This window comes from Euprymna scolopes, chromosome 30, assembly GCF_053919585.1.
Source record: "Euprymna scolopes isolate OS-2025 chromosome 30, ASM5391958v1, whole genome shotgun sequence".
Classification (NCBI taxonomy): domain Eukaryota; kingdom Metazoa; phylum Mollusca; class Cephalopoda; order Sepiida; family Sepiolidae; genus Euprymna; species Euprymna scolopes.
In genome coordinates, this window is record NC_136511.1 from 39,036,872 (window position 1) to 39,060,297 (window position 23,426).

At 29.1% G+C, this 23,426-nt stretch overlaps 1 protein-coding gene across 8 annotated transcripts in view; it reads left to right on the plus strand.

Annotated features, from left to right (window-relative positions):
- Positions 1-23,426, plus strand: part of LOC145254754 (uncharacterized) — a 203,857-nt gene that overhangs the window by 26,289 nt on the left and 154,142 nt on the right. For all 8 annotated transcript variants that reach the window (XM_080113497.1, XM_080113500.1, XM_080113498.1 and 5 more), the window contains exons 2-6: positions 1,718-1,832; positions 7,141-7,314; positions 12,248-12,354; positions 12,604-12,698; positions 17,056-17,331. In XM_080113497.1, the coding sequence (XP_079969623.1) occupies positions 1,718-1,832; positions 7,141-7,314; positions 12,248-12,354; positions 12,604-12,698; positions 17,056-17,331 (767 nt within the window). The remainder of the gene's footprint in view (positions 1-1,717; positions 1,833-7,140; positions 7,315-12,247; positions 12,355-12,603; positions 12,699-17,055; positions 17,332-23,426) is intronic.

Below are 23,426 nucleotides of genomic sequence, written 5' to 3' on the forward strand. Positions count from 1 at the left end.
CTAACCCAAAAATGCATTTCTGAAAGAATCAAAACAAATTTGCATATTTGAAATTGATGCTAGTGGTGTGAAGTCATTTTAGTTTTTTTTTTTTTAATTTATTTGCACATTTTTAAACTTAGTCCAGTCAACACCAAAAGTTGGCATTGAACAACCGAAGATATGCACTTTGGTGTATGATCCGTTAAGTTTTTAGATTGTGCAACATTTAATGTTCAAGTATCGGATCTGCCAAGTAGGATGGATTTAATCGATGCTTTGAAATCTTTGAGTTTTGTATTATTCTTGAAAATAGCTTTTTAAAAAGCAGGATCCCGGAAGGGGGTTCCAAAGTCCAGCAGTTCTGGGGAAGAAACTATTGGAGTAGAAGGCTTTCTTACACCTAGGGATCTCTGCTGTGAAGGGGTGGGATTTAGTTGCTTGTTGGGTTTGTCGGGGGTATTCACGTCAAGCCCTGAGTTACTCCTGCATTTATATCATATTGTTTAGATGTACGACCGTTGAGAACAACCTGGATTTTTCTCTTACTTAAGGATTTAATTACATTATGTATTCTTCCAGTTATACCATATGATCTAATTTTCATTAGAAGACCATTGTGCCATAGCCTGTCAAAAGCCTTAGATATATCAAGAACTACCGCTTTACTCTCCCCTGCTTTGTCCAGTTATATTTGTAATCCTGAACAATTTTTTTGAGTGCCAATAATAACAAACTTTACATCGATGTTTATTTAAATAATTTTACAGGGTTTTATCTGGTATGCATTATTCACAAGCATCGGAATATACCGATCTAGACTTATTGTTGCTTGCTCCAAAGTGTACTGAAGTATCATTATTGAAAATTGGTTTTACTAATGAGCAGAACTTGTAGAAATTCCATGATATTTGAAAATTTTTAAATAAAATGAAGCAAATAACACCAAATTTAAACAACTTTTTAGCAAATTCTTTTTTAAACTTTTTAAAGCTAAAAAGAATTGACTTAAAAAATTTAAGTTTTTTTTTTCAATGAAAAATCAGCATACAACTCATTGTTTTGTTTTGTTTTTCTGAATTAAAATAACTTAGTTTTCTCTTAACATGAATTTTTTATTATAAAATAAAATATCTAATTTGAAACCGTAAACTGACAACCATGTTTTTTGGGGGGTTTTTTTTTTGTCTTTTTTTTTTTATTTTAGAGGGGAAATGGTTTTAATAATTTTTAACTAATAAAGAGCGACTATAAAGGGAAGTAATTCATTTGTCATTAATTAATGTTTGCGATGATGATGGATTTTTTTTTTTGTGATTCTAGATGTACGGACAAATAAAATATTTAGATTAGGTTCTAAAAGAAAAAACTTTGGCTTTGAATAAAACAGAACTGCTACCAGTATAGTAATCTTTTCTTCACCCCACCCCCACCAGATGTACCCTCCTCTTTTCTCTTCTTTTTGATAAGGAACCTTCTGGAAACTTCTTTAGTATTTACAGTTTTTAATTTTTGAGATGAAGGATTATTTTTGTATTAATTGGATTAATCAGACTAACGTTCTCATCTTGAGTGTTATTTGCACAATGTTTCGGTCGATGTAACTTCTGACCTTTTTCACCAAACATGGCGACTTATTCAGTATTTGTTTTATGTTTTAATCCCCCCCACACAAATGGACACACGTATATACAATTTAATTACAGTATTATTTCAACAAATATGTTTATTCTTGTAGAACACCATTGCATTTGGCCTGTTGTCGAGGATATGCTGGTATTGTTCAAGAATTGTTGGCTTGGAATGCACGTACCAGTGTGGGTGACAAAGAATCAAAGACACCTCTTATGAAGGTAAGTATTTCATAAGAATTACATTTCAAATGAGTAATAATAGCATTAAATCATTTACTTTTTTCTGTTAGCCAATGAAAATGCTAGAAATATGATGGAATTTGCTAGCTGAAACTATTAGATTTGTATAAATGTTTTAATATAACATTGGACTGCTTAGATTAGAAACACAAACAATTCTCAGTTTAAAACTACATTATGAAACTAATAATAAAAAAATTCTAATTATTTGGAAGGCAGTTGAGAGAAATTGGAAATCACAACATTCCTTTGGTCTAAAACCAGTTGTTGAATAATGGATTATATATATATATATATATATATATATATATATATATATATATATATATATATATATATATACAGGGTGACCCCCCAAAAAAACAAAAGCTAAATGGAGGCCATCTAGAATATATGCTGTAGAACGGAGAAAGGCCAAAGACCCTAGTGTTTTGATGTGATGTTTTCAATATAAATATAATAAACTAGTTATGACCAAAGTTTCATTTCATTCAGACAAAACACTAAGAAACGAGGTCTAATTAGAGTTGGAGCCTGTTTTTTATTTTGGTCACCCTGTATATATATATATATATATATTCAAGCAAATATTATTAAATACAACGGAGACATTTTGTCTTATAATTCTTTTTTTTAATTTTTCAATTTTTCGTATTGTCTTTTTTGTTTCAAAATCAAAAATATTAATAAAGGATCCATACATGTTGCTGTTACGAGCGCTTTCGATTCGTCCACGAATCATCATCAGGTGTTAAAAATACAGGATTGCGAAAATGAGGATTAAAAATGAAAACTAAAATATATATAATCAGTGATGAGTTAAAATAAAAGTCGATTAAGAATAAAAGTCGATTAAAAATTCGAGTGTTAAAACCAGCAAGTTCGTAGACACCATGTACGAAGTCCGTCCAACACGGACTACGCAAGACAACGTTGTCCCGGCGAATAACTATGCACCTTAACGACACAAGCGCGATTTACAAACATTTAAAAAAAGAACATAGCTGTCCCCCCTCCAATGTTAGAAAGGTCCTCGTCGACAACACAAAAATTATACAACGGGAAAATAATGTAAAAAAATTGAAGATTCTTGAAGCGTCGTACATTAGAACTCTTCAACCTAATATAATTGACATTGCATTTCAAAAAAGCAGTAACGTTCTGAAATGTCTCCGTTGTATTTAATAATATTTGCTTGAATGAAAAAATGCTGCCTAAATATACCAATATATATATATATATACATATATATATATATATATATATATATATGTAGTGAATGAATGACAAAAGTCTATATTCCAAAGTTCATGATGTTGACCATCTTATAATTTATTCCTTTAATTCAGTTGACATTTACAATTCTTGGCAGTATCTGTTTCGTAGCGCAAAATCAATCACTTAATTATTATATCAATTAGTGAATCTATTATACCCTTAACTCATCAAAAGAAATAGCAACAATCAATTCGTCAAAAGGAAATAAAGTGCTTTTGACATGAAATTTGTATTTATCCAAAGCGTTTTCTCGTCCATGTGTATTGCTAGTCAATATCCCTTGTATAAAATACAAGGACTGACAAGTGCTTTATGCTTACTGTTTAAATCAATCCATGTATGTGATAGATAGGAGACCAGAAAAGCAGGAGCCCATAGGTAAACCTGTTACTTGATTCTATGAGTGTTGTTGGAATGTAAAATATGGATTTTCTATGATAATGCAAAGAAGTTAGTTATATTTCTGCAGGGGTTATCCCGAAACAGTAAAGTAAATTATTGGATAATATGTGGTTAGTGATGAGGTTGATAACAGCATGTGCAGGTATGGAAATGTAGAGGGGAATATCGTTAAAATCTGAAAATTGGAAGAGATGTAAAGACCCAGGCTAGTAATTGATAAACGCAGAAGGAGGGGATGACTTTTGAAAATATCAGCGAAAAAAGCGACCCCTCCCTGTAGAAAAGTGCCCAGTTGAGGGCGAAGAAATTGTTTTTAGCCAATTTTTCGGTATTTGTCATCTGAAGGGCTGAGCTTCAAAACGATTCTGATCTTGTGAAAATCCATCCTCTCTGTCGAAAGTTTTAGGCAGACATGCAAACATACATACATTTATATATTAGTAGCTCAAATTTTTGACCCAAACCGATTAAAAAGCTTGCCCTATCTCTGAATACCCTTTATGTAAAATTTCAAATGTGTAGAGCAGAAATTGTCTGAGTAATTTGGTAGAGGCTGCAGAGGTCAAATTTTTTAAACTTTGACCCCGATTATGACCCCTGAACATTTATTGTTTTGGGCTCAAATCAAGTTATTTAGTTAAATCCATGTCCAAGGAACCTATATCTAAAATTTCAAATGTTTATACCCAAAATTGGCGAGTTCTCAAAGGTTGAGCTTTGACCCCTTAACAGCCAAATTTCTGGCCAAAAACGGATTACAAAGATTTTCCCAAATCTCAATACCCAGTATGTCTGTAGACTTAAAATTGACAGAGTTATTGTGTAGGGAAATGTACACAGACAGACACTTTCACTTTTATAGATATATAGATAGATAATATAGATGATGTATTTTATATCTATAAAAGTGAGAATGTGTGTGTGAGGACACTTCTCAACCTATATACTCAACGCATTTTTGAACTACAGACTTGAAATTTGGTATATAGGGTATTCAGACGTGTGGAAAATTTTTTCATCAGTTTTCATTCGGAGTAAGAGGTCAAAATTGAAAAATTGGTACGTGGGGGGTTAGAGTTAGGAGGGTGATCAGATTTTTATGTTTTCAAACTGGTTCACAACTATGCACATGCGGTTGTGAAACCTGACAGCGCCCCTATGTTAAGAATAAGTAGGTTTGAAAACACTTTTCAAAGATCATGTCAAGTGGCCTACTAGTATTATTATAAAGTTATTATAAATTTCTTAAGAATTTTTTTTTCTTTTGCTCCCTAAAATCGTCAAAATCTTTTGGACCCTAAAGAAAAGCATTATGGGACCATTACCTACCCCTTCATGAACTCTTCCAAATACTATATTAATCGAAAGATGAATAGTCTTGGGGATATGGGACTCTACCGATATCTGACTGAGAAGTAAGCCTAGCTTACATCACCACTTTTCTCTATATCTTATTTTCGTTTTAAATATATCTTTAAAACCTATACTGTGTTCCAAGTTGTCTTTGGTGGTCCCATCAAAAAGCGTGTTTATACACTGTTTTTCATATCTCAATAGCAGGCCGCCCGGCATTTCCCGGTCATAAAATATGCGTAAATATTATATTTTAATTGATGCAAAATTTTTATTTATTATAAACAGAAATACCATAGGTATTAAATGTAATGTTAAATTCCTTACGACACCTATATGGCATAATCATGTTGACACACCGGTTCTTGCCAGATCACCAAAGTTAAGCAATGTTGAGCTTGGCAAGTACCAGATGGGTGACCATTTGGGAATTCTAGGTGCTGCATGTGCTTTCTGCTTCTCTTGGCATTTGTTTCCAGTCGTCCTGAACCACTACTTGCCACTGGTATACAACAATGTTGACTGACCAACAATATGGATTTAGACAAGCTCGTTCCACAGCAGACAGAGAAGTAAGCCTAGTTTACATCACCACTTTTCTCTGTATATTGTTTTCGTTTTAAATATATTTTTAAAACCTATACTGTGTTCCAAGTTGTCTTTGGTGGTCCCATCAAAAAGCGTGGTGTGGTTGGAGATTGTGCAACTCATGCCACAAAAATTTTGTGCGCAGGCACCCATACAGTGGGTATCCATAGTCTGTCAAGAGTGAAGGAAGCCTATATATAAATTTCTTAAAAAAAAAAAAAAAATGAAATAAAAAATAAAAAAATTGCGACATGTGCAGTATTATGTTTTTCTAAAAAATTTGCTTGAAGGATTGTTTACAACGAGTAATATTTTTTGTTTGGGTTAATGAATAACGCATACATATATCGTCATGTCGTAATGCGAAATGTTCATTTCTAATACGTGCGCGAGCCTTTTCTAGTCTCACACAAAACACGCGTTCACATTTCAAGCCATATTACTTGTCATATACATACACGCACATGTCCACACACGTACATATATTCACGCTCGCGTACGTACACTCACATTCACGTGTATACACATACATGCTAACACGCACAGATGGACGACGTCACTTCCCCTTTCAAAGGAAATCCACACATGCGCAAAAGACACACCGGAAACACCTATAAAAGGAAGAGACAAGCAGTTTCCAGTCCTTTTAGGACCAGCCTCCTAGCTGGTCGGTCTACGAACCGACAGCATGCCTTTTCGGCATGTGCACGTACCTCACGCCACTTGCTACTATGTGGGACAAAAAGCTATCAGACCGTACGTACACTTTATACGCTTTCTATCTCCATAACCTGGATTGACATTCTCACTCTTTCTCACTCTATCTCCCCTTCGTTTTGGTCCATCAAAACAGACATATGCGCGACTCTCTACTGAGCTTAAGCCTCTCTTTCTACAGGCCGGCTTGCCACTTCGCGTTTCTCTATTGCATTCCCCTTTCCTTCCACGCGCGTAGTCAGCAACGGCTGAATGAACACGTATACACCCAAGACTTACATTTCTCAACAGAAAATAAACGACATGTTTATTTTATTCCAGCATTTGAGTTCTTTGTCTCCTTCATTCAATTCATTTCATTATTTTTTCTTGTAGCGAGTTTAGGGTATTTATATCCTAGTTTTCTAGATAGGCGACGTGTTTATACTTCTGCGTATGCACTCATGAAATTAATTAATGTGTTAATGCTTTGACTTTATTGTCTTTGTCTCAATACCAACATAGGTAGAGAACGCGGCTGGAGCATGAAATGTTTTGGTTTCGATTCTAGCTAATGGTAGTAAGTTATTGTTTAAACACTTTTGCCATCATGTTTTGTAACAATAAATATGAATATCTGCATGATTTTAAATATATGTGAAAGTATTTTATGCCAGGCAGAATCAAAATATTTGTTTACAGGCTTGGAAAATAAAACTTTTCTTTTTTAATTGATTATAAATATTTTCAGACAATTATTTTCTGTCAGAAATCAGATAATTATGTGTCAGGACGGAACATTCAAATATATCAAATGCAACCAGGCAACGCCGAGTACTTCAGCTAGTATATCTATAAATTTTATAGATATATAAATTTTGACTAAACTTAAACAATATAATTAATGATTGAAAAAGAAAAAAAATTGTTGATTTTTAAAAAAATGTTTTGTTCTTAATTATTTTCTAAGGCTGTAGAATGTGGCCATGCAGATGTTGTAGAAGTGCTGTTAAGTTATCAAGTTGATGGAGAAGCTCGGGATGGTGCTGGAGATACATCATTACATTTGGCGATTAAATATCAGCATATACCAATCATTAATGCTTTGTTAAAAGCTGGGACCAATCCAAATCTGAAAAACATGGTCAGTATTTTATATTTTGATGGAGATTGTTTTTTATTGCAAAGTTAATATAAAGTTTTTTTAATATTGCAAAGTTAATATAAATTTTTTTAATATTGCAAAGTTAATATAAATTTTTTTATATTGTAAAGTTAATATAAATTTTTTTAATATTGCAAAGTTAATATAAATTTTTTTATATTGTAAAGTTAATATAAATTTTTTTTTATTGCAAAGTTAATATAAATTTTTTTTAATATTGCAAAGTTAATATAAAGTTTTTTTTTAATATTGCAAAGTTAATATAAATTTTTTTATATTGTAAAGTTAATATAAATTTTTTTTTATTGCAAAGTTAATATAAATTTTTTTTATATTGTGAAGTTAATATAAAGTTTTTTTTAATATTGCAAAGTTAATATAAATTTTTTTATATTGTAAAGTTAATATAAATTTTTTTTTATTGCAAAGTTAATATAAATTTTTTTTATATTGTGAAGTTAATATAAAGTTTTTTTTTAATATTGCAAAGTTAATATAAATTTTTTTATATTGTAAAGTTAATATAAATTTTTTTTTATTGCAAAGTTAATATAAATTTTTTTTATATTGTGAAGTTAATATAAAGTTTTTTTTAATATTGCAAAGTTAATATAAATTTTTTTATATTGTGAAGTTAATATAAAGTTTTTTTTTAATATTGCAAAGTTAATATAAATTTTTTTATATTGTAAAGTTAATATAAAGTTTTTTTTATTGCAAAGTTAATATAAATTTTTTTTATATTGCAAAGTTAATATAAAGTTTTTTTTAATATTGCAAAGTTAATATAAATTTTTTTTATATTGCAAAGTTAATATAAATTTTTTTTATATTGCAAAGTTAATATAAAGTTTTTTTTAATATTGCAAAGTTAATATAAATTTTTTTATATTGTAAAGTTAATATAAATTTTTTTATATTGTAAAGTTAATATAAATTTTTTTATATTGCAAAGTTAATATAAATTTTTTTTATATTGTGAAGTTAATATAAAGTTTTTTTTTAATATTGCAAAGTTAATATAAAGTTTTTTATATTGTAAAGTTAATATAAAGTTTTTTTTAATATTGCAAAGTTAATATAAATTTATTTTAATATTGCAAAGTTAATATAAATTTTTTTTAATATTGCAAAGTTAATATAATTTTTTTTTATATTGTGAAGTTAATATAAATTTTTTTTTTAATATTGCAAAGTTAATATAATTTTTTTTTAATATTGCAAAGTTAATATAAAGTGTTTTTATATTGTGAAGTTAATATAAAGTTTTTTTATATTGTGAAGTTAATATAAATTATTTTTATATTGTAAAGTTAATATAAAGTTTTTTATATTCCAAAGTTAATATAAATTTTTTTTTTATATTGTAAAGTTAATATAAAGTTTTTTTTAATATTGCAAAGTTAATATAAATTTTTTTTATATTGTAAAGTTAATATTAATTTTTGTATATTGTAAAGTTAATATAAATTTTTTTATATTGTAAAGTCAATATAATTTTTTTTTATATTGTAAAGTTAATATTAATTTTTGTATATTGTAAAGTTAATATAAATTTTTTTATATTGTAAAGTTAATATAAATTTTTTTTATATTGTAAAGTTAATATTAATTTTTGTATATTGTAAAGTTAATATAAATTTTTTTATATTGTAAAGTTAATATAAATTTTTTTTATATTGTAAAGTTAATGTAAATTTTTTTATATTGCAAAGTTAATATAAATTTTTTTAATATTGTAAAGTTAATATTAATTTTTGTATATTGTAAAGTTAATATAAATTTTTTTATATTGTAAAGTTAATATAAATTTTTTTATATTGTAAAGTTAATATAAATTTTTTTTATATTGTAAAGTTAATGTAATTTTTTTATATTGTAAAGTTAATGTAAATTTTTTTATATTGCAAAGTTAATATAAAGTACTTTTTTATATTGCAAAGTTAATATAAATTTCTTTTTTATATTGCAAAGTTAATATAAAGTACTTTTTTATATTGTAAAGTTAATATAAACTTATTTTTATATTGTAAAGTTAATATAAAGCTATTTTTTATATTGCAAAGTTAATATAAACTTATTTTTTATATTGCAAAGTTAATATAAATTTTTTTTATATTGTGAAGTTAATATAAATTTTTTTTGTAAAGTTAATATAAAGTTTTTTATATTGCAAAGTTAATATAAATTTCTTTTTTATATTGTAAAGTTAATATTAATTTTTGTATATTGTAAAGTTAATATAAAGTTTTTTTTTAATATTGCAAAGTTAATATAAATTTTTTTTATATTGTGAAGTTAATATAAATTTTTTTTATATTGTGAAGTTAATATAAATTTTTTTTATATTGTAAAGTTAATATTAATTTTTGTATATTGTAAAGTTAATATAATTTTTTTATATTGTAAAGTTAATGTAAATTTTTTTATATTGCAAAGTTAATATAAAGTACTTTTTTATATTGTAAAGTTAATATAAAGTTTTTTTTTATATTGTAAAGTTAATATAAAGGTTTTTTTATATTGTAAAGTTAATATAAAGGTTTTTTTTTATATTGTAAAGTTAATATAAATTATTTTTATATTGTAAAGTTAATATAAAGGTTTTTTTTTTATATTGTAAAGTTAATATAAAGGTTTTTTTTTTATATTGTAAAGTTAATATAAAGGTTTTTTTATATTGCAAAGTTAATATAAAGGTTTTTTTATTATATTGTAAAGTTAATATAAAGGTTTTTTTATATTGCAAAGTTAATATAAAGGTTTTTTTATATTGTGAAGTTAATATAAAGGTTTTTTTTTTATATTGTAAAGTTAATATAAAGGTTTTTTTATATTGCAAAGTTAATATAAAGGTTTTTTTATATTGTGAAGTTAATATAAAGGTTTTTTTATATTGCAAAGTTAATATAAAGGTTTTTTTATATTGTGAAGTTAATATAAAGGTTTTTTTATATTGCAAAGTTAATATAAAGGTTTTTTTATATTGTGAAGTTAATATAAAGGTTTTTTTATATTGTGAAGTTAATATAAAGGTTTTTTTATATTGCAAAGTTAATATAAAGGTTTTTTTATTATATTGTAAAGTTAATATAAAGGTTTTTTTATATTGCAAAGTTAATATAAAGGTTTTTTTATATTGCAAAGTTAATATAAAGATTTTTTTTTTATATTGTAAAGTTAATATAAAGGTTTTTTTATATTGCAAAGTTAATATAAAGGTTTTTTTATATTGTGAAGTTAATATAAAGGTTTTTTTATATTGCAAAGTTAATATAAAGGTTTTTTTATATTGTGAAGTTAATATAAAGGTTTTTTTTTTATATTGTAAAGTTAATATAAAGGTCTTTTTATATTGCAAAGTTAATATAAAGGTTTTTTTATATTGTGAAGTTAATATAAAGGTTTTTTTATATTGCAAAGTTAATATAAAGGTTTTTTTATATTGTGAAGTTAATATAAAGGTTTTTTTTTATATTGTAAAGTTAATATAAAGGTTTTTTTATATTGCAAAGTTAATATAAAGGTTTTTTTATATTGTGAAGTTAATATAAAGGTTTTTTTATATTGCAAAGTTAATATAAAGGTTTTTTTATTATATTGTAAAGTTAATATAAAGGTTTTTTTATATTGCAAAGTTAATATAAAGGTTTTTTTTTATATTGTAAAGTTAATATAAAGGTTTTTTTATATTGCAAAGTTAATATAAAGGTTTTTTTATTATATTGTAAAGTTAATATAAAGGTTTTTTTATATTGTAAAGTTAATATAAAGGTTTTTTTATATTGCAAAGTTAATATAAAGGTTTTTTTATATTGTGAAGTTAATATAAAGGTTTTTTTATATTGCAAAGTTAATATAAAGGTTTTTTTATATTGTGAAGTTAATATAAAGGTTTTTTTATATTGTGAAGTTAATATAAAGGTTTTTTTATATTGTAAAGTTAATATAAAGGTTTTTTTATATTGCAAAGTTAATATAAAGGTTTTTTTATATTGTGAAGTTAATATAAAGGTTTTTTTAACATTGTTCTACTCACAGCTCAGTATTTGCATCTAGCCATCTATGCTATATTACAAGATGACCTCAGGTTAACATCATGACAGGAGATTGAACATGAATTGGATTCATATTTTATATTAAAACCTAAAGATTTTTACGAGCAGGAATTTATAAGCTAGTGGAGAGATAGAATTAAGTTGTAGAGACCTTCTGGTTGTTATTGTTGTGAATAAAGAATGAAAAATACAGTTTTTCATTCTTTATTCACAAGATTAAATTTTTTAATTGGCAAAACATTTGTACTAATGCTTCATTTTTATTGACCTTTGCTTTTGATGACCTTTTTATTGACCTTTGCTTTTGATGACCTTTTTATTGGCCTTTGCTTTTGATGACCTTTTTATTGACCTTCGCTTTTGATGACCGTTTTATTGACCTTTGCTTTTGATGACCTTTTTATTGACCTTTGCTTTTGATCTTTGCTTTTGATGACCGTTTTATTGACCTTTGCTTTTGATGACCGTTTTATTGACCTTTGCTTTTGATGACCTTTTTATTGACCTTTGCTTTTGATGACCTTTTTATTGACCTTTACTTTTGATGACCTTTTTATTGACCTTTGCTTTTGATGACCTTTTTATTGACCTTTGCTTTTGCTGACCTTTTTATTGACCTTTACTTTTGATGACCTTTTTATTGACCTTTGCTTTTGATGACCTTTTTATTGACCTTTGCTTTTGATGACCTTTTTATTGATCTTTGCTTTTGATGAACTTTTTATTGACCTTTACTTTTGATGACCTTTTTATTGACCTTTGCTTTTGATGACCTTTTTATTGACCTTTGTTTGTGACTTATTTTTGATGACCATTTGTTCCATATTTCACCTGTTATGATTTTTTTTCTTTAGGAAGGTAAAACACCTTTACATTATGCCATACTGAAACAGGATTTAAAAATTACAGATATTTTATTGAAAAACAAAGCTGATGTGAATGCAATTGACACAAACCAAAGGTAAGTATTATTCATTTTTAGGAATATAAAGTTTAGTTGTCAGTTCAGCTTTTTTAGCAAAATTTTTTGTTATTAAGAAAAAGCGGAATTCTGAGTTAAATAGGAGGTTTTTGGAATGACAAAGTGTGGCCCTCATTGTTCATTGAGAATTTTATTTAAATCACAAAAGAACTTAATTGATTAAACTAGTAAGAAGGATTCTAATTCAGTTTCTGTTTCTTTTTGTTTTTTGTTATTTTTCCTCACTAGAACTCCTTTGATGTTTGCTTGCCATTTTGGACTTGAGGGTATCATATCTCTTCTTATAAAGAAAGGAGCTAGTATCACCGTGAAAGATGCCATGGGTAAGTTTGATTATTCTGAATATTCATTAACTCTGATTAAAAAAAAGTAACAGCAGGAAACTCTTAAAAAATAAAAAAAGTAACAGCAGGAAACTCCTAAAATAAAAAAGTAACAGCAGGAAACTCCTAAAATAAAAAAGTAACAGCAGGAAACTCCTAAAATAAAAAAGTAACAGCAGGAAACTCCTAAAATAAAAAAGTAACAGCAGGAAACTCCTAAAATAAAAAATGTAACAGCACGAAACTCCTAAAATAAAAAAAAGTAACAGCTAGAGAATCATAAAACAACCAAAAAAAGTGAAAACAGGAGAATTGTAAAACAACAAAAAAGTAACAACAAGAGAATCCTAAAACAAAAAAAGTAACAGCACAAAAGCTCTTAAAACCAAAAAAAATATCAGCAGGAGTATTCTAAAAACCTTAAGAATATACTTTAGGAGTATATTTTACTGCTCAATTTAAGTCTCATTTTTTTCTATAGTTTCAAAAGTATTTAAAATGATTGAAAAGAAACATTGTTTTGATATCTTTTTTTTAAACAGGATGAAATATTTTTTGTTTTACTCAGATACTCAGTAACCGCCTTTTAACAAGAGATAAAATTCTGAATGTGCAAATGACATAATAAAAAATGAGTATTTAAATAATCTTAATGTAACATGGTGCAGATGAGCGTGTGGAATATATCAGCAGCAGCGAAGGATGGATGGCTTGTGAAGAGATTAGCAGCAGCAGCAGAAAAACATGCATATGCAAATTAGGAAGTGTGCGTGAGAAGAGGAAGGAAAGAAAAAGAAAAAATACAACACGTGCTTGCGAGAGAAACAAAGTCGACGTTGAGAAGAACGGATGTGTAAAGACACAGACAAGAAATGGCTGGCATACGGCCGGTATAAGGTCAGAGAAATAAAGTCAACGTCAAATAGAAATGGACGTGTAAATAGCAAGGACAAAAATGGGCCAGTGGTAACCGACATGTGATCAGAGGAAAGAGAAATGAGTGCCTGGGAAAATAAACATTTGGCAGCGAGAGATTCTTTTTTTAAGTGTTGTCGAATGTAACGAGAATAAAAACGTTTTGTAAAAAAGAAAAAAATGCTGATCCAGATTTTGTTTATTTATTTCCAAATTGCTGAAGTAAAGTGTAACGGCCATGTTACATTAAGACATTCAATGATTTTGTTTTTTTTAATATTTAAATTTTCAATCTTTCAATACCAGTTTGTACTGTGAGCTGCCTTTCTAAACTTTTTTTGGCACGGTTTTACAATTTGCAAGAGAATCGTTTCTGTTTTCATATAATTTAATTTGCTAAAACCAACGAACCAACAATATTTTCATTTGATGAAAGCATTTAAAAAAAAAGTTTGTACACACACACACACACACACATATATATATGCTGAAAACGAGATGAAATAGACGAAAATGTTTATTATTGTTGATGAATAGAAATAGTGGAAAAATTAAATGCCTCTGATTCATGATTTTTTTTCTGATGAAATTTTTATACTAAAATCGATTACTTTTTATTCTTTGTTGAATGGGATCTAATGATCATTTTGTGAACTGATTTTTGGCATGGTTTTAAATTTGAGGAATATTCCCAAACTGGATTCTTTGTTTTTTTTTTTCTATTTTAAGTCAACGTTTCAATTCAAAGGCAGCAAAGACAAGATTGTCTGCATTAATAGAGGTTGGCTGAGTATTATTGATCAACAGTGCTTCTGGGGAATAATAATTAGACAAGAAAACAGTAAGCAAGCTTATTCGCTTTAATAAAAAATAAATAAATAGATAAATAAATAAATAATAATAATAATAATAATAATAATAATAATAATAATTTCAAAATACACACACACACACACACACATATATATAGACACTGTTTTACAATTTGTCACTATGCAGAGGGAGACAACTAAGAGATTCGTTCATTTTTTTCATCTCATAATTTCGGACACAATATTTTTTTAAAATCAAAACATTAAAAAAAGAAAGCTGCAACGATTTTTTTTTCAATGTAACAAAATTGATAATATTAATTTGTGCGACTATTGAGAGAAAACCAATGAACCCGCAATATTTTCATCTGATGAAAATATTTAAAAAAGAAGTTCGGCAACTTTTTTTTTTTTTTTTGTTAATTAAAAAGTAAATTTTATGGCAAGGTTTTTAAGTCTTTAATCTTTAAAAAAATACCAAGAATGAAACTCTTTAATAAACAAGGATGAAACTTTTAAAGCTGTGGCGACTTTTTTTTACTGTAACACTCTTTAACCCTTATCCTCGAGTGGCCTCTTGGCCTGGATAAGTGATGATGCCTATGTAAAAAAACAAAAAAAAAAAAAAACTTATAATATTAATAACCCCAACATCTGGTTTTTAACAAAAAATGCCACAACAGTTGTAAGGGTATTGTAATTTTTATTAAACAAAAACTGCTGTTTATTATTTACTAGCGGGGATGCCCGGCGTTGCCCGGATGTTTGGAGGTATGTGTTGAGTACAAAAAAAGAAAGTGGTGATAGGCAGGCAGGCTTGAACCCGTGATGCGAAGGCGAAAAAGAAAGTGAAAGAAAACCTGACATCTTACCGCTACTCCATAATGTGATCGGAAGTGTAAAGCGTTCAATCAAAAAGATGACTTGCGGAAATGGCTCTTAAAACTCCCATGAAAGTTGTTTTTAATGTGGGGGAAAAGCAGCTCCTCCAAAGAAGGGGGGGGGCTCTAGCAGTATCCAGATATTGTCACAGTATGAAGGGTTTTCCCTACATTGACCAATGACCAGTTACAGAACAGATACTACCTGGGTAATGGCCGGGAGTTAATGGTTGCGTTCGCTTAGTTTCACTTTATTTATATGAAAAGGACAAAAAAACACTCGAAACGAGGGAATTTTTTTAAATTCAATAAAAAAAATGATAAAGACGATGTTCGTTTGCAAATCTTAGATATTAAATCTTCTGGAATCTAACTGACGCGAGAACCCGATGCAAAAAACCTTTCGTGGACGTACACATTTTGCCTTTTATATATTAGATGTTAAAAACTAGGTGTTAGTGTTATTAATATTATAAGCTTGTTTAGTAAAAAAAAAAGCCACCACAGCCATTTTTTCATAATTTCATCTTTGTTTTATTAAAGTTTTGTTTGAAAAAAAAATATAATTTCCTATCGTCGCATTTAATCCCTTATTAAGTCATAAAAAAATGTAGAAAAAAGTTGCCACAGCTTACAACTATCATCAACAAACAATAAATAAATTATTTAACAATAATTTAAGTTTTAAAAAAATTCTTTTACAATAATTATGTTATCTTCAATAGACAATCAAATATTAATAAGAAAAAGAACAAAAAAGGAAACACCCCATCATAAAACAAAAGAAAAGAAAAAAAACCAACTATGTTTGTTTCAATGATGAGATTCATAAAAAAAACAATACTAGCTATCCGTAAATGTTATGTTTTTTGTTTAAAGGGTTGTTTGTTTGCAGAGATTGTTTGTTTGTAGGGGGTAGGTGCGTGGTGATACGTAAATTTCTGATTATGAGCAGTTAATAATTTTGTATTAGGTTTAATATTTCTAAGATGATTACTTCGTGTAGAGAGAGCCACCATATTTGTAAAGGTCAGATGCATTCGTTTTTGTAAAAAGGTGAGTATTCCACAATAATCGATTTTTCAACTTTTAGCCAATGTGAATTGCTGGAATTTTAGAAGGGAGAAATTATTATTTTCGATTCAGGAAATGGGAAAATAATTGTATATCTATGAGTGTATGATCCAGTTACGAAGGGTGGCAGGACAGTCTAGTTATGTGTATATATCTTCTCAGTGATGACTGGGTTGGTGTGAGGATTTTAAATTTAAAGGAAAAAAAGTAGGAGCTACTTCGTCTAAAGATGTTGTGATTGTGATGATGTTGCTCCTAGGATGAAATGTAGGATTTTAATATAATGATTAAATGTATCTAAAATGGAATTCTAAAGTTATATAAGATAGTGGCTAATAATCTAGACATAATAAATTTATATGTGGCATATGTTGTTGCAAACCTACGGTATTTTGGTCCAGAGGAGAATTTCTGCAATGAAAATATTATATAGGAGATATGAGTTTATTAAATATTTACACACAGACACATACCCACCCATGCATATACATCTACTGTTTTATTTATATAGATTATACATAGATTAATTAAACAAAAGTAGTAAAAACTTTGTGAGTGTTTGTTGTGTATTTTTCAGGTTTTAGCTGTATATACAAACATTTGACCTTTATATAATAGATTTTCTAATTAACATCTGATTTTTTTTTGAATTTTTTTTTTTCGTTTCCTCTGCAGGTTGGACAGCAAGTGACCACGCAATAGTAAAAGGTCACCAGTCATGCATGAGGCTTCTCGAAAGGGAACTGCGACAACAGCAAGATGAAGATTTACTCAAAGATTCAACCGACAGTCCATCTGCAATGCCAACCAACATTAAAAGACAAAACAGCAAAGTCTCTTCGAATACCTCACAGATTATTATGGGCGGATTTTCTGCGCATAGACGTGCTAGCATGAGTCCAACACATTTAGCGGCACCAACGCTGATGTGCCCAGCAGAAAGCAATGCTGGTTAGTAAGTTTAAACCATTTTCTGGCATAAGAAATATTGCATTGTATGTATCTAAAATTCGTGGTGGGACGATTAATCGTAAGAATCGTGTATTTTGGGGGGAATTGGAATCGCATTGTTAAAAAATACCTTAGATTTACAATTCTTTCATTACGATTCTTTTATATTTTTAAGTTGAACTGTTTATTTGCTGTCAAAAATTTATGATAAAAACGTCATAGAACTTTTTATAACATTTTATTTGATGTACAAGAATTTTATTAACTACTTTAAAGGTAATCTATTTATCTTAATGAGTTTCAAAATTTCTTTGATTTTTTTTTTTTTTTTTTTTTTTTACACATTGGTCACCACTTATCAAGGCCCGGAAGCCATTCAGGGATAAGGGTTATTGCAAGTACATTACGTTAGTGTGGAGATTTGATGAAGTGTTTACTTAAGGGGGCGGTTCATTAGGAATTTGTTAACGTTAGACTTGAAGACATCCAAGTTGTAGTCAGGTGGGAAGCAGGTAAACAGAACAGAGTTCCACAGGCGCGCAGTTCTAAGAAAGAAGCTTTGTTCATGGAATCCACATTTTGATTTAGGCACAGATAAAGAGTGGGGGAAATTTTTCACAGTGGATTCAGCTAGACGGGTGTTTTTCATGAAAGATTGGCGAGGGGGAACCAGAGATTGGAGTTCAGACGAGCACCTGCCATGGAAATAACGATAAAATAAGGACAGGCTTGCAACGTCTCTTCTGTGGGAGAGAGGTTGCAAGGTAGAGAAAAGGGCATCCCCCACTAAGCCACAAAGTCTATTTTGTACTATATAGATAGAGAATTGCATCAGTAGTGAGATATCTTCTGGAGCGGTAGAAGGATCCCACCATCTTTCCAGCGACCCTGGCAACAGACTTGATGTACGTGTTCCATTTCAGATCAGGAGTAAAGGTCAAACCCAGAAGCTTGTCAAAACACGGGGCCTCTCCCAGACGAGAGCCATCCATCCCAATTGATGCCAGATGGAGATCAGAGCGTTGATGATGTAAGGATAGGAGTTTGGTTTTAGATGCATTAAAGGTAACCAGCCACGTTTTCCCCCCTGAACCACGTGCTCGAGATCAGAGGAGAGAGAACTTTGTCATTTACAGCCTTTGACGTGTTGCCGTAGATGGTCGTGTCATCAGCATAGATGTCAACGAATGATTTAAGTATGTGTTTAGGGAGGTCATTGATGTAGATCAGGAAGAGAGTTGGGCCCAGGATTAACCCCTGAGGGACTCCAGCATTAATACTGCAGGCCTCTGATTTTTGTCCATCGACCACTACTCTTATGAGCCTATCAGAGAGAAATGATTTAATGATTGAGAAAACATTTCCAGTTATACCGTAGCTGGAAATCTTGTGAAGTATACCCTTATGCCATACCTTGTCGAAGGCTTTTGATATGTCAAGAGCAATTGCCCTAGAAAGGAAGCCTTTGTCAAGAGATTCACTAATCCTGTGAGATATAACCGCCAGCACATCTGCGGTAGATCTTGCAGAGCGGAAACCATATTGTGTGTCACTAAGAAGGTTGTTTCTGCTGAGGTGGTTGACTATTTCTCTATTTAATATGGATTCCAGCAACTTACTCATAACACACAGGAGACTTATTGGTCTGTTCTGAATTTTTTTCATTCTTTAATTCTTTGAATGAAAAAACAATTTTTTTTTTTACTTTCAGCTTAACTTGCTTTTACATTTCTTTTTTTAGTAATAAATGCTTCTCTACATTAAAAACCGACCGTGTGTCTAACTCTGCCCTTGTGGGGAGGCAAGTAAATAGGAAGTAATATGGCGGCTGAAAAACGTTTTTCGATCACCATAAAAGCATTACAATACATTTAAACCCTGAAGAATTTCCGCCATGCGCACTTGTTGTTCTAAGTTAACTAGCCATTACTTGTGTTTCAAGCTTTAAAAAAAAAAAAAAAGGAAAAAAAAAACGCTTTAAAATAGTAAAAACACTAAAGCTTTTTTCGTTTTGGAAGGGAGGTTTCAGGCGCCCCTATTATCCCAAAGAACCAGCTATGTAAACGCTTTGCAATATTTTTTAATAATTATTTTTAAAAAAATTCTTTATAATCAATTTTTTTTTTTTAAATTAAGAAATTATTTTCTAAAATATTTTGTTTATGTTTACATTTTGTTGTTAAATTAATTTTAAAAATATTGTTTGTACCCATCTTCAAAAGGGTTACTTTTTGGTAGCTTCACCGGTTGTTAACCTAAATTTTCCGAACGTCAGAATGAGGCTCGTCTGTGGGACCTATTTATCTAAGCTTCACCGATTTTTGTTATTATGATTTTATCTTTTTTTTTTTTATGGATATTTTTTTTTTCGCCCGAGTGTATGTAATTATTAACAGGAAAATTGGTGAAAGTCAAAATGGAATCCGTGCTATTTTTAAATATTATTTTCAAGTTTAATTAAAGTTTTACGATAACCTTTTTATTATTATTGTTTTTTGCATTCTTTTATTTTTATTTTTTTATTTTTTTTTACCGTATTTAACAAACAAACAAAATGAAAGCAAAGCAAAAGAAAACAAAGACAAAATTTGGTGCTTATGCACTTATGTTACCGTTATGTTTTTAATGGTTTAAGTGCCTCCTCACCCAATGTTTGAAGAGTTTCTAATTGTTTTTTAAAGGAAAATTGGTGAAAGCCAAAATTAGTACTTGTGACGATAAACAAAAAGCTTTAGCGTGAAATGATGTAGATCGAAACACAGCAAAATGTTATTTGATACTGGTGCACTTATTGATCCATACTATTTTTAAATAGTACTTTCAAGTTTAATTAAAGTTTTATGATACCTGTTTTTATTAAATTGTTGGGTGAAAGTACAGAATAGGTACACAAAACCCTCCTGTCCCCATGTTAAGAATGGCTTTCTAAATAATATCATTATTTCAGCACGGCTCAATAAGTGCATGAGTACCTTTTATTTTCTTGAATAAAATAAAAACTACTCGACGAGAACACTGTTTTTGTTTTAATAATTATTTTTTATTCGAAAATAACAAATAAAAATTTCAATTGTTCAAAACTTGTTTTTTTTTTAATTACCATATTTTTCATGAGCATGCTCTAAAAATGTTTCAAAATTATCTAATATTTTTTCACTTTTCATGTTATAAGCCTCTCTATACATGGCCTCATCGACATGAGACCATTTCATTTCTCCTACTCATCCCGATATGTATTTCAGTCTCCTTTTAATACAAGACCATTGAGCTTCAATATTGTTGATGCAAACACCAGTAAGCGGATCCACAAAATTTTATGAATGGTTTAAAGTCCCGTGAACATAATTAAACTTGAAAAGAATATTTTAAAATAGCACGGATTCCATTTTGACTTTCACCAATTTTCCTGTTCATAATTATATAAACTCTGGCAAAAAAATCCATCCCCCCCCCAAAAAAAAAACATAAAAAAAACAAAACAGATAAAACCATTATAACAAAAATCTTGGGCAAATTTCAAGCCAAAATAAAAAAAACAAAAAAATAAACTAGGTCACACACGCAAAAATTCTTTCCTTGTAAAAATAATAACTTCTTCCTCAGTCGAACAACGTACAATATTGGAGTTGATGCGTATTTCGCTACAGGGGTAGCATTCATGTACATCTGCCCTTTTTCTTTATATTGTTTAATATATAAAATAACTCCTGAAATTGATTGTTATTAATTTCATGGTGCATGTTTAATTCATGGTTAAAATATTTATTTTGACTTTTATCTTCAATGAAAGAAATTTTATGAAAAAAGTAAAATCGTTTTCGCAATTCCCTTAATTGTATTTCCACTTTTTTGCTGTACCAAATTTTTTCCCTACACAAAAATTGACGATTATATAATGGTATATTTCAAAACAACAATTCCACGGGAATCGGAATCAGAATCGTACTTGGTATCGAAACCGTTAATCAACATTTTCCTGAAATCGGAATCAGAAAAAAATTTAGGAATCGTCCCAACACTATCTAAAATATTAAGTTATTTGTCTGATTTTGGAACTTAGACCCAAATAGCATTGCATTTGGCACTTTGATATTTCTTCAGCCTAACCACTTTCTTTTTTCATTCCAGAATTTTCTTTAATATATCAAAATGGCTTTTGGTTCAGTTTGTTTGAAATAAAAAACATTTTTCCAGTTAGGAAGATCATTATAATAGTGGCAATTTTAAATAACTTCAATAATTTCAGAGAGAAATATTATAAAATATGACTCCTCTCCCTTACATCATTTAACTTAATCAACAATATTTTAAATCTCTTTTACTTTCTATCTCTTTTATATGTTAGTAACATTCTGTGATGTCTTCATGCATTTCTGTGTGTGTGTGTGTTTCTCGCCTATGTGTTACTTAGATATTATCTTTTTTTAGTTTACTTTCAATTTAAATTTTATTAATAAAACTAAAATTCTATTTCTTTTTCTGTATAGTTTTAAAATAATTTTCATATTTTGTGTAAACTAGGGGCCAACGAGAAGGTTTTGAATGTGGTTCAGAAATGTGCAAAACTTTTACTTTTAATGAGAGCTTTAATGTTAACAGAGGAGCACATTAGAATTCTTGAAAAGAAACTGGAATCTTAGGAAGATTTCTATGATTCCAGTAATTATAGGAGCAACCGGACTCATGATCAAGAATCTAAAAAATTATCTGGCAAATATACCCGATGAACCAAATGTAAGAGAGATACAAACAATTGCACTTCAAGGGACGGTTAGTTTCTTAAACAGATCTCTCGGTTGGAATGTTTGAGATAATAGGTGAATATTTTGCATCTGTTAGGATGTTCCGTTCCCAGCAAAACAAAATAAGAAAATTTTTAAAAAATAGTGTTCTTTAGCAAGTTGATTGCTTTTTAATTGTGCTTTAGAAGTTCTATCTATGAAGTTTCATACAAGTTATCTCTGAAAGAAATGCTGGATGATGATGATTTTGCACTTTCCTGTGAAACGGTAAAACTTAGAGGAATACTATGGAAAGTAAACGTCTGAGAGTGAATATTACCAAGACAAAAGTGGAATAATGGTTGATGAGTTTGGTGATACCATTGGAGCACAGAGAAGAGCAGGTGTTTGTTTGATTGCAGAAGTTAACAGCGAATGAACTTCAGGGAGCTTCTGTCATTACTAACTAGCATAGAGTTATATTTGTTGATCAAGAGAAATATCTATAAGGCATGTGTAAGTGATTTGATGATGTATGGAAGAGATGTTGTATGCTGATGAGTCAGTATTTGCCTGTGAAACAATGGATGAAGTTGATGAACTTGGAAGGATGTTATGCAAAGAAAACGTCTGAGAGTGAATTGATGTCCGTGGATTTTATCTTTTCTTGTTCTCTATTCATTAGATTACAGCATGTGCACAGAATGTGAGGAGCTTGGTCAGTTGTGTCATTGTTTTTCAATGTTTCTATTAGTTTCTGATTTAGCAAGATTTATTTTCTTCTGTGACATCCAGATATTGTTGGATGCAAATCATATGACATGTCTAATGTTGGATACAGGTCATATGATATGTCTAATGTTGGATACAGGTCATATGACATGTCTAATGTTGGATACAGGTCATATGACATGTCTAATGTTGGATACAGGTCATATGACATGTCTAATGTTGGATACAGGTCATATGATATGTCCGATATTGGTATAGGTCATATGACATGTCCGATGCTGGATGCAGGTCATATGACATGTCCGATGCTGGATGCAGATCATATGACATGTCCAATGTTGGATGCAGGTCATATGACATGTCCAATGTTGGATGCAGGTCATATGACATGTCCGATGCTGGATGCAGGTCATATGACTTGTCCGATATGTTGGATACAGGTCATATTACTTGTCCGATATGTTGGATGCAGGTTATATGGTAAATAAAGACAAAACAATTTTGCTGAAAATGGTAAATATTATCAAAGAACTAGAAGAATATCATTCCTGAATAAAACACTTTTCTGCCAATTTTATGTCCTCTTAGGAAGATTAAAATCAACGTATAATGTTCCTATATCTTGTTGTAGAATCCTTATTC